This window comes from Hemitrygon akajei, chromosome 13, assembly GCF_048418815.1.
Source record: "Hemitrygon akajei chromosome 13, sHemAka1.3, whole genome shotgun sequence".
Taxonomy (NCBI): domain Eukaryota; kingdom Metazoa; phylum Chordata; class Chondrichthyes; order Myliobatiformes; family Dasyatidae; genus Hemitrygon; species Hemitrygon akajei.
In genome coordinates, this window is record NC_133136.1 from 39,920,197 (window position 1) to 39,936,571 (window position 16,375).

General features: G+C 36.8%; 1 protein-coding gene across 2 annotated transcripts in view; it reads right to left on the reverse strand.

The window, feature by feature from the left end:
- slc38a9 (solute carrier family 38 member 9) overlaps positions 1-16,375 on the reverse strand; it is a 47,687-nt gene that overhangs the window by 19,672 nt on the left and 11,640 nt on the right. For both annotated transcript variants that reach the window (XM_073064441.1, XM_073064442.1), the window contains exons 2-9: positions 11,482-11,615; positions 10,362-10,491; positions 9,409-9,530; positions 7,658-7,721; positions 7,302-7,392; positions 1,789-1,959; positions 1,368-1,427; positions 326-523 (exon numbers count right to left, since the gene is read on the reverse strand). In XM_073064441.1, the coding sequence (XP_072920542.1) occupies positions 326-523; positions 1,368-1,427; positions 1,789-1,959; positions 7,302-7,392; positions 7,658-7,721; positions 9,409-9,530; positions 10,362-10,491; positions 11,482-11,555 (910 nt within the window). In that variant the 5' untranslated portion in view covers positions 11,556-11,615. The remainder of the gene's footprint in view (positions 1-325; positions 524-1,367; positions 1,428-1,788; positions 1,960-7,301; positions 7,393-7,657; positions 7,722-9,408; positions 9,531-10,361; positions 10,492-11,481; positions 11,616-16,375) is intronic.

The following is a 16,375-nucleotide window of genomic DNA, read 5'->3' on the forward strand; positions in this document are numbered from 1 at the left end:
TTTTTTTTAAAAAATCTAAATTTTAAAAGCCACCACAAACTGAAGAAAAAATTCAGACAATTGCAAGGCAAGTCAAAACAAATCAAAATTAAAATCTAAAATCAGCTATTTGCTTGCCTTCTCCATGGAAAAGTTTCTCAACATTCAGCAGGACTAACTCCTATTTCAACACTTTTGATTATGCTCAAATAAGTTAACCCTGTAGTCACAAAAATATTTCCAAATTGAATTCACTTAGTAATTATTTCATGAAAAAAATGCAATCAACTTTCTTGATACTCAACCAGATCCAAAAGGCGCATCACGATGTTAATTGAACACTTACCCAGATTATTGAACCTTGCAAAGAATGAGGCAGATTTGAAAGAAAGGAGAGGAAATAAAAGGAAAATTAGGTAGAAGGGGACTGTATTTGTTTTGCTCCACCACTTCTGAAATTCATGTAAGGCTGTGTTATTACTTATGATGAAAGACATGTCAGTGGAATTCTTTACATGAGCTCCAGGTGGGTCCGGACAAACAACTGAAATGAAAAACAAAATAATAGAACAAGTTCTGTAAAACAATTGTTACACAATCAAAAATACCAGAATATCATGATAAGCAAATTGTGCTTCAGTTAGCAAACTACATTGATTATGCATTATAGTTTTAAGAATTAGATTTGTCATTAGAAACAAATTGAGATGATTAGTATTTAGTTTGAATTATTCTAGCGATTGAAAGAAAAAGTAGAAGTTACATATCCTTTACAACAAGGAACACTACAGTATGGTATTTCAAATTACCAATTAGGTTCTTGCAAAACAGTGATATGTTGTTTTAAACTTTTTCTTAAAAGGTGTAGGTTACTTTAGTACAAGCTCAAACTCCCATTCACTATTCCAATGCTTAAACACAAGACATTAAAAGTATAAAAAATATTCCCTGTATTTTAATTAAATAATTTGGCATTCACCTAGAAACTAATTTCTTTACCCATTCTGCTGCTGAAAGTACTCAAGTGCATATTTGTAATCATATTTTGAACATGAGCCCAGTAAATAAGTGTATAATTTTAAATATTTTTCTCCCAACTCACCATAATAAAATATACTGTATATAAGAAAAATAATTTTAGGTGATCTCGTTTAAATCTTGCGAGCAATCAAAAGAAATAAAGATTTTGAAAAATCTTAATTTTGAACTATGACAAGACTATACATTACATAACTACAAGCACCATAGCACAATCAGCTATGTAAAGCATTAACAAAATAAATTTCATTAAAGGGCATGATGACAATTTATCTCATGATTTAATGTATTATAACTTTCCTGTTATATCTAAATTCTATACATTACATCTTGTCAACCAAAAATCCTACCTTTAGGAGTTCCATTTGTACTCAAAACAGGATTTACTTCTGACACATTATGAACATAATCTGAAAAAAAGATAAATTAAGTGAAACATGGCTGATGAGACCACGATTTTTTAATATACAATTTAACATACATCTTGGACTAGCACACATCAGTTGTTGGATACCTTAAAATCTTAAGCATGTCAAATTGTATTCCCAAACTACAGAAGCACTGATTAAATAATCTTTTATTATAAATTACAAAATCAATTGAGGTCAAAGTATTCTGTAAAAGTCAGACTGAAATTGAGATTTTAATTTAAATAAAACTGAATCTGTTCCTGTATTACAGTCATTGTAAAGTTTACATTTTGAAATTAATAGATCTAGACTGCATTGATCAAAATCATAATTGAAAATAAGACATTTCATTTGTACTTACTGAAAATAAATATTCCTGTGTTGTACAGGAAATTGGACATAAGGACCCAGTAAACAATCATGGCTCCAAACAGGGAAATTAGAGAGAAAAGAAGACTGGACCACTGGCCAAATGAACCAAAATAATATTTACAGACATCAGGAAATTCCCAGCTTGATGTATCGATAGGAACTTTGGGAAAGAAAACAGTATCATTTTAGGAAAGGCTCAATACTTAACACAATAAAACAGGACTTAGAAAAAACAGCTAATAAACTTCAGATCAGTTCAATAGCAAGCATCCATGTCCTCTCACCCCAATGGCCTCCTGAATAATGACACCGCTAGGATCAGCACTGGACTGCATAAGCCGCACAACGTAAAGACTGAATTTCTACTTGGTCTCAGCTAGCTCAACAAATATTCTATAGGTTGCTTGGCTATCCACAGACAAAATATATTTTATTCCATTAGAAAGGAAATTACAAGGATGTTGACTGGACTAGAAGGCATGAGTTACATGAAGAGGTTGGCTGTACTGGACCTTCATTTCCTAGAATGCAATAGAGTGAGGGGCTAGCTTGTTAAAGTTTATAAAATTATGAGTGGTATGGATATGGGGGATGGTCATAGTCTTTCCCCAGGGTTGGGGAGTTCAAAATAGGCACAGAAACAACACAAGAGAGAAAAGATTTAAAAGAGACCGAAGAGCATCTTCTTAACACAGTAGGTAGTGAGTTCCTTGAATAAGCTAACAAAGGAAGTGGTTAAGGTGGGAACAATTGCAACATTTAAGAGGTACTTGGAAAGCTACATTGAGGGTCATGGGCTGAGTGTGGTGTTGAAAACCACAGCTTTAATCATAATTTTTTTTAATATACATGATTTATACTTTTTATAAACTCATGAATTTTTCAGTCACTGGCTGAAAGTGACTAAAGCAACTAAACTAATAGCTTATTACCTTTCTCATTTTTCATTGTCTAAGTATTAGCACATCATCCACGTAATGTAATTGTTATAATTATGTAGCCTACTAACTTGTTTAATCTTATCCAAGGAATTTCCCTCATCTCATCTATAAAAGTGACGTTTTTCAGTAGTCTTTATTTAGCTTGCCTAGTGCTCATGTTTGTTTGTACTCTAAAATAAACTGCGATCTTAGAATTAACACTCGTCATTCCTGACTCCTGTAAGAACCCCAAGAATCAGAAATTTGGTGCCCAATGTGGGGTGACTGCTTGAAGAAAGGAAGCTAAGCGTGCACCTGGCAGGCAAGACATTCATCTGTTCCTTAATTGCCCAAGTATAACTATCTTCAGCACATTGTTTAAAGGGAGTTTAAAAATGAGTGGATTCATTGTTATACAACCTGTGTGGAGCCGGTATGAATTATTGGAAACCTAAAGTCTGATATTATAGTTACAACGGGGTGTGTGTTTTGTGGGACAAAAGGCCAAAAGCTTTAAGATATCAGATTGATGTTTGTTTGGTTGTAACCCTCTATTATAGTCACAATGGGGTTTGTGAGTTTTGTAAGATTTTTGATGTCTAAAAGTGAAGAGTACTCCTTAAGATAGAAACTAGTACAATGGCCAAAGCTTTGAATCAGACCAGCAAGTGTGTTGCAAAGTTAACTGAAATCTTAAGCACTAAGTGATGCATATAAACTTGATACCAATGGTAAAGAAATAACAGAAGAAATGTGCTATTGATGCCAAGTCCAGTGAGGACTGGCTTATAAGTGATATTGAAGCAATACGTCGTAAGATCAAAAAGATGCGGTCAGGAACTAAAATGATAGTTTAACTGAGCTGTGAAGTCGTGAGCATATTGAGTTACAAATCCAGATTGATACTTTGAAACCCAAACGCACTGATTTAGCAAAAAAAACACTTAACATGCTCAAAGAGCAATATGAAAAAGATAATAAATCAACAAAAAAAAACAGATCTTTGAATTAACGGCAAAGTTTGTCTGTGGTCAAGTGCTGTGTTCAGGGCCGCAAAGTGAAATCTGCATTGCATCAGGCAGACTTTCTGAGGATGGTCTGGCCAACCCAGTGGGCAGTGTTTCATGTCAATCAAGTTGAAAGGCAACCAACAGTGACTAGTCCCCAAAAACAGCGACACCTTGGGAACTCCAAGGAACTGCAAAATGATATTGAGTCAGAGACCTCTAGTGGCTTAAATGGTTATGACAGAAATTGGTCATCTTTACTTAATTGTTAATTGGTCTGACAGCCATGGCAAGATTTGGCCCAGTAAAAACTAAGAAAGTGAAAACACACGTGACTGTTGATTGAGAGTACGAAATAAAACAGGAGAACGTCTCTCATCAAACACCAAATCCAGAAAAAAAATTGACAAATAATCAAGGGGGGAAGGGGGGAGGCAAAGCCAGACACACACAAACACACTCACTCCATAAGAAAGGCAATCTAATTTTAGTTACCATGCCAACAACTCAGCAAATAAACTAGTTGACATAGTGAGTTGGTGATAGAATTGAAACAGAATTTACCAGTTGGTTGGGAAACAATGAAGGCATGGTTGGAGGGACAAGCCCCAAACCAGATCGACTGGAAAAAAAGTGGTCAATTGCAAACAATAGCCTTCACAGGATGGTTTTAAATATGTAGCCCAACAGTGGGCAATGGGGACTAACAGGAAGTACACTGGTCAGCCAGTAAGACCAAAGGGCCTGATTCCATGCTGTATTACTCAGCAATTCATAATGTTGTCTAGCGACTGCAAAACAAAAAGAAAATGCATACATAACTATTAAGAATAAACTTGAATTTCTTTGCTTTACCTAAAAGCAAGACTTACAAATTTGAAATGGCCATAAGAATCTAGGGCAAACTGGATCTAAAATGGGCTTAGTAACAGAAGGCAAAAGGCGATGGAGGAGGGTTGTTGTTGTGATAGGAAACCTGTGATCAGTGATGTACTGCAGAGGTCTGTGCCAGAACCCTTACAGTTCCCCCCCCCCCCCCCCCTCCACATGTGCAATAACTATTTGGATGTCAGTGTGGTAGGTATGATAAGCACGTTCAAAGATGACTGAAAATAAGTGATGTTTTTGATAATTAGGATGGTCTTGCACTAGAAAATTGCATTCATTATTTAGTATCATGAGGAGGATAATGGAATCTAATCCTGATAACTAAAGAAAATGCTTTTTACTATGACTTGGAAGGGTAAGACATTCATAATAAATGGTTGAACCCTGAAAGTACTAAGAAACAAAGATTCTGCTGTATATGTCCAAGACACGCTGAAGGCAGGATTAGAGGGACACAAGCTGATTAAGGCATATAATCAGCTTTCTGTACCTTCTGCAACAACAGGCATGTTCTGGTGTAACATTATAAAATATTGTTCGGCCACAGCTGGACTACCAGGAGCAGCTTGGATGCAATTGCCCTGAAGGTGGTACTGTAAAATGATGCCGAGAATGCAACACCACAGATACAAGAGATGAGTTAGGTTTGTTTTCCTTAGACCAGAAGAGGTTGTGGGATGACTGATCGATGTACAATTGTGAGGGGCAAAGATAAAGGTTAGTAGTGAGAAACTTGCCTCCTTTGCAGAAGTGTCAAAAACCAGAGATCACAGGTTTTTAGGGCTAGTGGTACAAAGTTTAGAGGATTTCAAAGAAGAACTTTTTCACTAAGAATGTGATTAGAATCTACAATGAACTGTAAGCAGGGGGTGAATGCAGGGACTCTTATGATATGAGTTTCTTGGGACAATAACTTGAATTCCCAAGACTTACAAGTGAATGACAGAATGATGGATAATAGAATTGGCAGTAAAGGGCTGGGATAGATGCTGTGGGCTGGAGGACCTACTTCTATGCTACATAACTATGACCTTATAAGACAGTGAGGCCTTAGAAATAATACCATGCAGAATTCCTATAGTAACGACCCAGGGGAAGTGAAGTTGTTGGCCAACAAGCCAACATTTTTTGTACACTTGATGACCAAAGAGTTAATAAGGGTTCTTGAAGCCACATGTGATTAAATACAAATTCAAAATCAAAGTCAGGCACTTTCAGCTGACTTCTGGGATTCAGCTCTTTAGTCAATATTTGGATCAAGACTGCAATAAGGTCTGGAATCCTGGTAAAACCGAACTGGCCAAGGGTGAATAGGGATGGACAAGTACTACTTGACAGCACAGTCATGAGAGGCTGATTAAATGGTTCTTAGCTACATTTAATTTGGCCTGTGTGTGTTGTTTGGGACAACATCAGGCTGATTCAAGGAAAGATGTACAATTCTTGTTTACAGAAGCAAATGGCCTCATCCAATAATGTTTAGCAGTGAGATGTTAATTAATATTCACGTATGTGCTCTCAGTAGCAGACAGTGAGTAAATAGAACAGTGAAAGACCCTCCCCCGCAAATCAGAGTTCATTTTTCCATCCATTTTTGCTTGTTTATTTGTTGAATAATTCCATGTAAAAGGTTAAGTAACTGCAAAATTAAAAGATTTGCTCCAAACAGCTTGTCAAAACATTAACCTACCATTCACAAGGAAATTACAAAGTACCAAAATGGCTTTTCACATCCAGGAGTTGCAAAACTATGTACAAGGCCAGAAATTAAGCTGTTATAACTGGCTGATCTAAAGCTATTCTGTTCTTGCAAATCAAAAAAAAAATCCATATAAACATACCTTAATCAATGAACAATACAAAACTTTAAAAATAGAAACTAGTTACTAATTACTGAAGCACAAACTCATTTTGTGTGTTGCTCAGATTTCCAGCATCTGCAGATTTTCTCATTTGTGTTTGAAAAAGAGTTCTTTTCACAATTGTACTGAAAAGTGTACTTTAATCTCATGTGCACTAAAGTAAAGCAATTTGCATCGTTAAAAAATTAGTTAAAATGACTATACTAAGCCCTTGTCATCTTAGAGGGACAGAATCATGAATGCCCTATGAATAAGGTATCTTTCTTTGAGCCCAATAAACATATGCATAACGTTTTGACTCTAAAAGCATAACAGGCATTAAGGCCCATGTCTAAACATATTAGAACAGTTTAATACTTAAAAGGAAATTATATTAGCCAGCAAACTACTGCCACTGAAAATTCAAAAACTTGCTGTGGCCTTAAGGTGAAGCTGTGTAAAAGACTGCTCTTGATTAGAATAGCACAAAGTAGGAGTAACAAATGGTCTGGAAACTGATCACTGTAGTTACACAGAAAATGATCAATTCTTCCATGTGATTTAATTCAAGTTGGGACCTTGGTCTGACCTTAAGTTTATATAAATAGGAAAATAAAAATTATCCACATATCAAATAGATAATTTTCCCCAAACATACAAAAATGACAAGGGCAATTTTGTATCATTTTGTGGCCAATTCTATACACAGATTTCCACAACATACCAGTCATCATTATACTCCAACCAACAATAGCTGCTTACTACATGATACATATACCTGTATCTCAGTGCAAATAATTCTTATTGCATTAACACAAGCTTATTGCAAAACTTAAAGATACACACCTGTCTGTCGGGATTTCACTACTCGATAACAACTGTATAGCATCAGAATGTTCATTGCAATGATCAAAATAATTCCAAAAGTGAATCCTGCCTGAATGGGAAAAGAAAAGACAATATGTATTTTCTGAAGCCACATGCACAATAATACAAGAGGACTTCAGCAAGTCAGGCTGAAACATTGACTATTTCCCTCAATTGATGCAGCCTGACTTGCTAAGTTTCATTTGTAGAACCTCTTGTGGTTATTACTTTCCTGAAGAAGTCAGAACATCAATGAATGGCTTGTGAAGTTGCAATTTTTTAATTGTTAAAGCACAATATTGATGAAAAATATAAAATGCCAAGGATCTTCTAACCTCTTTCAATGCCCATGGAAGGCTCAATATGGATGTGCCCATCATGGTATTCCAAATAGAAAATCTGAAAAGAAATAAAATTAGATTCTTTTTAATCCTCTTAAGAATCAGGTTAACTTTTTTTTTTCAGCCATTAAGGCACACTGATCTGATGCCTTCAAAAGATGGAGCCGTTTGTTTATGTAGTGATCAACAGTACCTTTAAAGATGTGCTTGTATAGTAAAGTGGAGTGGCAAATGGAACAATTGCCCCCAACTCCAGGGACCTAGCTTCAAACTTGATCCCACCCCAAAGTGATGTATGCAGATTCTGTGACAGTGTTTGGTTTGCTCCCACTTTATGATGATTAGCAGTAAATGGCTATGTTAATTATGTTAATGTAGGTGAATGACAGGAGAATCAGGTGGCAGGAGTCAATAAGCTTATGAAATAGAAAGAAGGCTGTCAAAAATATGACTGATGGAATTACTCTGGAAGACACCGTAGACTCAATGGGCTAAACAGCCTCCTAAGAAATAGTGCAATCACAATTCTGATCCTTTGGTTGAAATTCTTGTCTTTATACATATGAACTCAATGTGCCACTTTGAATTGTAATAAAGATTGATGAGCACATAATGATGAAGAGTTAATCATTTTTAAAATAATCTTCCAGCTCTCTTTAGATATGAAAATCTGCAAATCCTTTTCCCAGTCTCCATTAATTTTATCTAAAGAGGCCTTTTTCAGTCCCAACAGCAGACTGCAAATGTAAGATATTAAACCGCTGTCAAAGGGTTTCAGATTAAAAATTGTATCTATTATATTCTAATCTGGATTTGTAGGAAATGTATGTAGTTGGGATCTTAAAAAATCTCTAATCTGTAAGTATTGAAAAAAGTGAGTATTCGAAATTTAACCTTTTCTTGAAAGTTGCACAAAAGAAGAGAGTTCATATGTCTAAGGATAAGCTCTCTCGTTTTTACGCAGGTATTTCCCCCTACTGTGATAGATGTACTAATGGAGTGGCCACACTAATTCATGTTTTGGACATGTCCGAGCCCCAAAAAATTTTGGAAAGATGTATTTCAAACTTTTTCTGTACTTATCAATGTCAGTTTTAAGCCCAACCCCTTGACTGCCATGTTTGGTATTGTTGAGGATAGTATTACAAAACTCAAGCCATTTAATTTGCGGGTATTGACCTTTATGTCTCTTATGGCCAGGAGGGCAATCTTGCTCAAGTGGAAGGAGGCTGCCCTGCCCACTCATGTTGAATGGCCATCTGAAGTTATGTTGTGCCTTGATCTAGAGAAGGTTCATTGTTCGATTTCTGATTCTAAACATGATTTTCTAATGTTATGGGGACCCTTTGAGTTATTTTTGTAATCTTTGAACTGTTATTAAAGTATGGATCTGAGCCATTATTATAATATTACATGGTAAGGTATTTTTTTCCTTTTTTTCCCACCAACCAGCTCATTTTGGTAGTGGGGAGTAGATTTTTTTTAAAGAAAATACAATTATTCTATTTTATTTCATTTCATAATTCAATCTTTTTCTCTACATGATTGATTTGAAATATGGGCTACTGTGATCACATTACTGTGATTTAAATGCAATGTAATTCGTATTACTTGTATTCCTATGAATTTTGTATTAATGCAATTTATATAATATTAATAAAAATATTGAAAGAGAAATTCAAGCCTTAAATATTTCACATAGCAGCAATTAAGCTCAAGATTCTTAAAGTAAAATTTATACATACATAGTGACTATGCTGGGATTCTTTCCAAAGCCATCTACGCTACTTTCAAATTGCAGAGCACTTCCTAAAGGACTGTAAACATAAATTTCCCCTTCAGCTGGAATTACATGATGAGGTGGCACCTGTAAAATACTTAAAAATTAGCAAATTATAAAGAAAGAAAATTCGATTCCTTTTCTAAATTTCAATGGTCATTACACAAAATGTTCCGTGCTGATCAACCCTCGCCACAGAAATATGAAGCAATTAGAGGCGGATGTGGATGCTTGTGTATGAGCACCACCAGTGACAAAAGAACAGCACAGAAGTTATTTTATAGCTGGGATTTATTTCGTGCTCCTTTAGCTTGCACTCCTTTGTCCCACTCTACATTACATTCCCCCCCCCCCCCGCCATCTCTGTCAGATGTATTCACATCTAATTTTACCAGCCTTCTCAGAATTCCCCAAACAACATCTAATTTCTATTGAATATATCCTAAACCCATAGTCAACTAAAATCTATGCATATACAATGTGCTAATGGGATGAGGAAGTCAATTTATTTTCTTATTGCCTTCTCAGAGATTTGTCAAATCATCAAGCCACAGAAAATAAACAGTAATCTACTTGGAATGACTCACCCACTGACTGGATAATTCATCAAAACACAAGTGGAGATGAGGTTTTTTTAAATCTCCAACTAAATGAATGAAGATGAAGCCAAAAAGAAATTCAGGCGTATAAATTTTGTCCAAGCTTCTTTGTAATGAAAAGATACCACTTCTACTAATAATATATAATTTTTGTAATTTTTAATCTATTCAATATACTTACTGTAATTGATTTACTTTTTCCCCCTTTCTATATTATGTATTGCATTGAACTGCTGCTAAGTTAACAAATTTCACGATACACATCCATGATAAAAAAAAACCTGATTCTATGTTTCACAAACATGAGAAAATCCAATACCAATGTTTTGTGTGTAGCAGTCAACTTGCTGTAATACTGAATACGGCTGTTCATTGCTGAAGCTTTTGCTGTAATCTGTTCTTCAGGTGGTGTGTTGCCATATAGGTTGTTACGTGGTACATAGAAAGGTCTACAAATAAGACAATTTTTTTTAGATATTTGTTCTTGGGTACATGTAATAAAGTGCAATGATCTTACAATTCCTTAACAGAAAAGTCATATATAAGAATGTCAATTTTCTTCATTAATACTAGCCCAAACTCTGGAAAACATTAACATTTATTGTCCTTCAAACTAAGAGAAATGATACAGAATCAATTGATCCTAACAATGACATACAAGACTCTGTTAAATATTCAATCAATACACATTAATTTCAAAATAGGAAAAGATGTAGATATTAATCTCCCTTGTCAAAGGATCAGAATGCACAATAAAATGTAACTTGGAGTGGCTATACAAGTGCAAAATGCACTGTGTGGTAAACCCAGCAAGACCCATGGCCTTTGACAAGTTAACTAATTTAAATCTAACCCTTAGAATTGAAGAGAGTATCATGCTTCAACAATAACAATTATGAATGGTTAGAATGCCTCAGAAAATCTCAAAAGAAACCATTTGCTTGATAACGTTTTTTTGTGTTTTTCACAGTCAAAGCATTAATTAAGAGAATGATAAATGTGCTCAGCAGGTGAAAACCTGGTCAATAATATCCTAGTTAAATGTTTTTGTATTAATCAGGTGAGATGACTGGGCATGGAGAGGATCATCTCAACATTGGCATCTAGAGTTGAATAGATACCACACACTCTGCCAAACCCCAGTGTGAATAATCAATATTTTGTTTAGTCCCCCAGAGAAAACAAAACAATAATTCTAATAGTAATACTTTTGCAACCATTCAATATTGTCTCTTCCCAAGAATGTAAAAGTCTCTCTCTGAAACTGTTTACTGGCCAACTTTAAGGTTTAATTGTGCATTTAAACAAAATAAAACACAAGATCCTAATATTATCATTTTCTTTTAAAAATAAAATTACATTTGTGCACTGAATTTTTGTTTCTCACTCACATACGAGATAGCCATTTGGCCAATAATGAAGACTTCCTTAAGCCTTACCTTCTTGAATTTAATTCTGGTTTGTCTTCATGTTCTAGATCAGATGACAACAAAGGCTCAAGATCATCTGCCATATTTTAGTTTATTTGGAGCTTGGAGGCCCAAGTGCAATGTTTCTCCAGTTGTTTGGAATCCTGTGTCATTCAGACAGACAAATAAATGGTGAATAAAAAGGCATTGAAAGAAAGCAATGAAACCAATACAAGAATGACATTCATATGACGCATAAAAATATCACCAAACCGTATCAAATCCTCATCACCAGCTCACTGCACTTTGAGTAAAAGAGCACTTTTAGGACAACAGACAACCCATTCATATTTGTGACGGTGGGGGGAGGGGGGTTGTATTCCTAGAAAATGGATATACCTGGATTAATATGGGAAGTGAGAGAAGAGATTGCTGCACCTTTGGTAATGATCTTTGCATCCCCAATGCCCACATAAGTAGTACCAGAAAATTGGAAGGTGGCAAATATTATCTCTTTGTTCAGGAAAGGCAATAGGGACAATCAGGGAATTATTGTCCAGCATATCTTACACACATCAGTGCTGGACAAACTAATGGAGAGAATTCTTGAGAGGATTTATGAGCATTTGGAGACCAGAAGTCTGATTAGTATGGCTTCGAGAGGGGCAGGTTGTGCCTCACAAGCCTGGGATGGAGGCTCCAATGCACAGTATCACAACAGGCTGCACAGTGTGATATACTCAGCCAGCTCCATTCTTAAAGACAGCAAAACAAATAGACAAAGGTAGAGTATTTGATAACATATTTGATCACAATTTAGAGATAAATATAAAAGCTTTAAAATGTAAAATATTAATGGTTTAAGTGAGCAGAGAACACCAGTAAATAGACCAGAGAGTAGAGCTTACGAAGGGATATCAATAAGGAAGGCAATGGAGTAGACTATCAGAAACAGTGAAAGCTTGTACAAGCAGCCCCAGATTCCACTCGTAAGAACTGACCACAAGGTGATTTCTCTGCAAATCAGATCACCCATTTTTTAAAAATAACTGATATTGGATTGTCTTTCAGAAATAATCAGATTTATTGTACTGACTGAATTGACCTGAAATTTGTTGCTTTGCAGCAGCAGTACAGTGTAAAAACAAATTACACAAGTAAATAAATTATGCAAAACTAAAACAAAGGTAGGGTTCGTGGACTGTTCACAAATTTGATCTCAGAGGGGAAAAAGACTGAATCACTGAGTGTACCTCCTCCCCGATGGCAGTAGCAAGAAGAGGGCATGCTGGAAGTCATTAGTGATGGATACTACCTTCTTGAGGCACTGCCTCTTGAAGGGGTCCTTGGTAGTGAGGAAAGTTATGATGGAGCTGGCTGAGTCAAAACACTCTGCAGCCTCTTGTGATCCTGTGTATCTATCCCAGGCTCGATACAACCAGTCAGAATGTTCTCCGCAGTTCATCAGACATATACTGAGTCTTTAGTGACACACCAAACCGCCTCAAACTCAGAATGAAGTAGAGCCACAGAGATGTCTTCTTTGTGATTGCATTGTGTTGGGCCCAAGACATGTCCTTCAAGATGTTGATGCCCAGGCACATCAAGCAGCTTACTCTTTCTGCTGCCGGTCCCTCAAGAACTGCTGTGTCTTCTCCCAACTTTCCCTGCCTGAAGTACACAATCATTTCCTTGGTCTTGCTGACGGAGTGCAAGGTTATTGCAACTCTATTTAACCAGCCAACCTCTCTCTCTCTTCAATGCATCGTTGTCATTATATCATTGTCAAAAATACAGATAGACTGAGCTGTGATTAGTCACAGTCATGAATACAGTAGAGTAGGAACAGTCCTTTAGGAGTCCCCACGTTAATTGTCAGCAAGATGTATCACTGATCTGCACTGACTGATCTCCCAATCAGGAAGCATAATCCAGCTGCAGAGGGAGGTAAGAGGTCCAGGCTTTGAAGCTTGTTGATTAGCACTAAAGGGATGATGGTGTTAAACACTTGCTACAATTATTTTTATTTCATTAAATAACCATAACACTCTGTATAACTAAACAAGTGAATATATACAGTACTGTATTCAGCTATTAATAAGCAACATGTAACATTATTACTAGCTTGAGAATGTTTTGCAAATACACAGAATTTGTATGAAGCTGAATTTCCCTAGATCAGGTCATTCATGACAAAAACGCCATTGGGCTATTGGAAACACTTCTAGCCATTTTGTACCTGTATCCACTGCTATAAACCACCCTTCTGTGGATTGAAGATGGATATTAGTGGCTGATGATCAGTAATGAGAGAAAACTCTCCCATACAACTATTGGTTGAAACATTTTACACCCCAAACCAGATTCAAGGCCTCCCTTCAATATGTATGTAATTGTTCTCTGTAGTGGAAAGGAAGTGTGATGCAAAAGCTATGAGGCATTTACTTCCATCACTCAAAAAACGTGACATGACTGCACTTATACTGTAAGGCATGTCACAGTCAAGCTTCACTGGACGACGTGGATCATATTGTGTGAGTACAGTGTCTGACGTCACCACCTCCTTTGCTCTTTGGAAAGACACCTCAGACTGCTTTGTCCATTGCCATTTCTTCCTGATCTGCAGTAATGAGCTTAAGGGGTGCAACATGGTAGTCAGGTTTGGCAGGAACCTATTATAGTAATTGACAAATCCTAAGGAGGACTGCAACTGTTACATATCCTTTGGCCTTGGGGCATCCTGCACTGCTTAAATTTTATAACATATATAACATATAACAATCACAGCACGGAAACAGGCCATCTCGGCCCTCCTAGTCCGTGCCGAACTCTTAATCTCACCTAGTCCCACCTACCCGCACTCAGCCCATAACCCTCCACTCCTTTCCTGTCCATATACCTATCCAATTTTACCTTAAATGACACAACTGAACTGGCCTCTACTACTTCTACAGGAAGCTCATTCCACACAGCTATCACTCTCTGAGTAAAGAAATACCCCCTCGTGTTTCCCTTAAACTTTTGCCCCCTAACTCTCAAATCATGTCCTCTCGTTTGAATCTCCCCTACTCTCAATGGAAACAGCCTATTCACGTCAACTCTATCTATCCCTCTCAAAATTTTAAATACCTCGATCAAATCCCCCCTCAACCTTCTACGCTCCAATGAATAGAGACCTAACTTGTTCAACCTTTCTCTGTAACTTAAGTGCTGAAACCCAGGTAACATCCTAGTAAATCGTCTCTGCACTCTCTCTAATTTATTGGTATCTTTCCTATAATTCGGTGACCAGAACGGTACACACTACACTGTACACACTTTTCTCACTACACTTGTGTAATGCTTGGGCATCAATGGTGTGACCAGAGTAAGTGATGCTTGGTTTAAAGAATTAACACCTCACATTATGCTCTGAGCCCACAATCTTCTAATACAGTCTCTTATCCACGAGGGATTGGTTCCGGGACCCCTCGCAGATAACAAAAAATGCAGATGCTCAAGTCCCTTATTCAATCTGTCTGAATACAGTGGACCTTAGGACCCAGCGGAACCCCAGACCTTATTTAACCTGTCTCAGTGTGGTGGACATTAGGACCTGGCGGCAGAGCTCTGAATCCGCAGTGTTTCTGTTAACGAAAATAATCACGATCACGATTGAAAATAAAATGGAAATAATAAAGCCATTGGAAAGAGGTGAAATGCCATCGATCATTGGAAAAGCGTTAGGCTATGTCGGTCGAATATCGGAACAATTTTAAAGGATAAAGTGAGAAAGGCCCTGCCTCGATGAAAGATACAATTATTACTAAGCAATGCAGTGGTTTAATTATTGGGTTTTGGGTTTTTGATCCTTCACATCAAGCAGGCACGGATGGAGAGCGCGCTAGGGAGCGATCTGTCACTGGATCGAACTTGGGAACTTCCGTTCCTGAGCCCGGCGCTGAAACATATGTTCTTAAGTGTTTTATATGCATAGAAATGTAAAATATATACTATATACTAAGACAAACACTTGAATAACTGACTCTAAATAATACCGGATGTACCTGTTCCGGCTTACTTAGTAAGAGAACTTCTGATTTTTTTTCGATCCTGATCCATGATAACCTACGCACATCCTCCCGTATAATTTAAATCATCTCTAGATTACTTATAATACCTCAAACATGAGGAAATCTGCAGATGCTGGAAATTTAAACAACACACACAAAATGCTGGTGGTACACAGGCCAGGCAGCATCTACAAGGAGAAGCACTGTCGACATTTTGGGCCGAGACCCTTCGTCAGGACTTTGTCAGGGTCCTGACGAAGGGTCTCGGCCCGAAATGTCGACAGTGCTTCTCCTTATAGATGCTGCCTGGCCTGCTGTGTTCCACCAGCATTTTGTGTGTTACTTATAATACCTAATACAATGTAAATGCCATGTAAAATAGTTACCGTAATGCTGCCTGGCCTGCTGTGTTCCACCAGCATTTTGTGTGTTACTTATAATACCTAATACAATGTAAATGCCATGTAAAATAGTTACCGTAAATTCCGGACTACAGAGCGCACCTGATTAAAAGCCGCATGTTCTAATTTTAGAAAGAAAATCAATTTTGTACTTGTACAGGCTGCACCGGATTTTAAGCCGCAGGTGTCCCACGTTGTAATATGAGATATTTACACAGAAAGACATTACACGTGAGGATTTTTTAACTTTTAATTAAATCCGTATGGTAACATAAACAAATACATATTGCAAATGCTTTTTTTCGAACAGTGCCTGTAACACAGCTACTTTTAAATATACATACATATCAGTAACACACAAATTACGTTGCGTATACTTTTTTACTGAACAACATTCCAATATCTCCTAACGACTGGTAAAAAAAATATATATATACTGCAGCCTACCAGGAAAAGTTATTGATCGCCTTC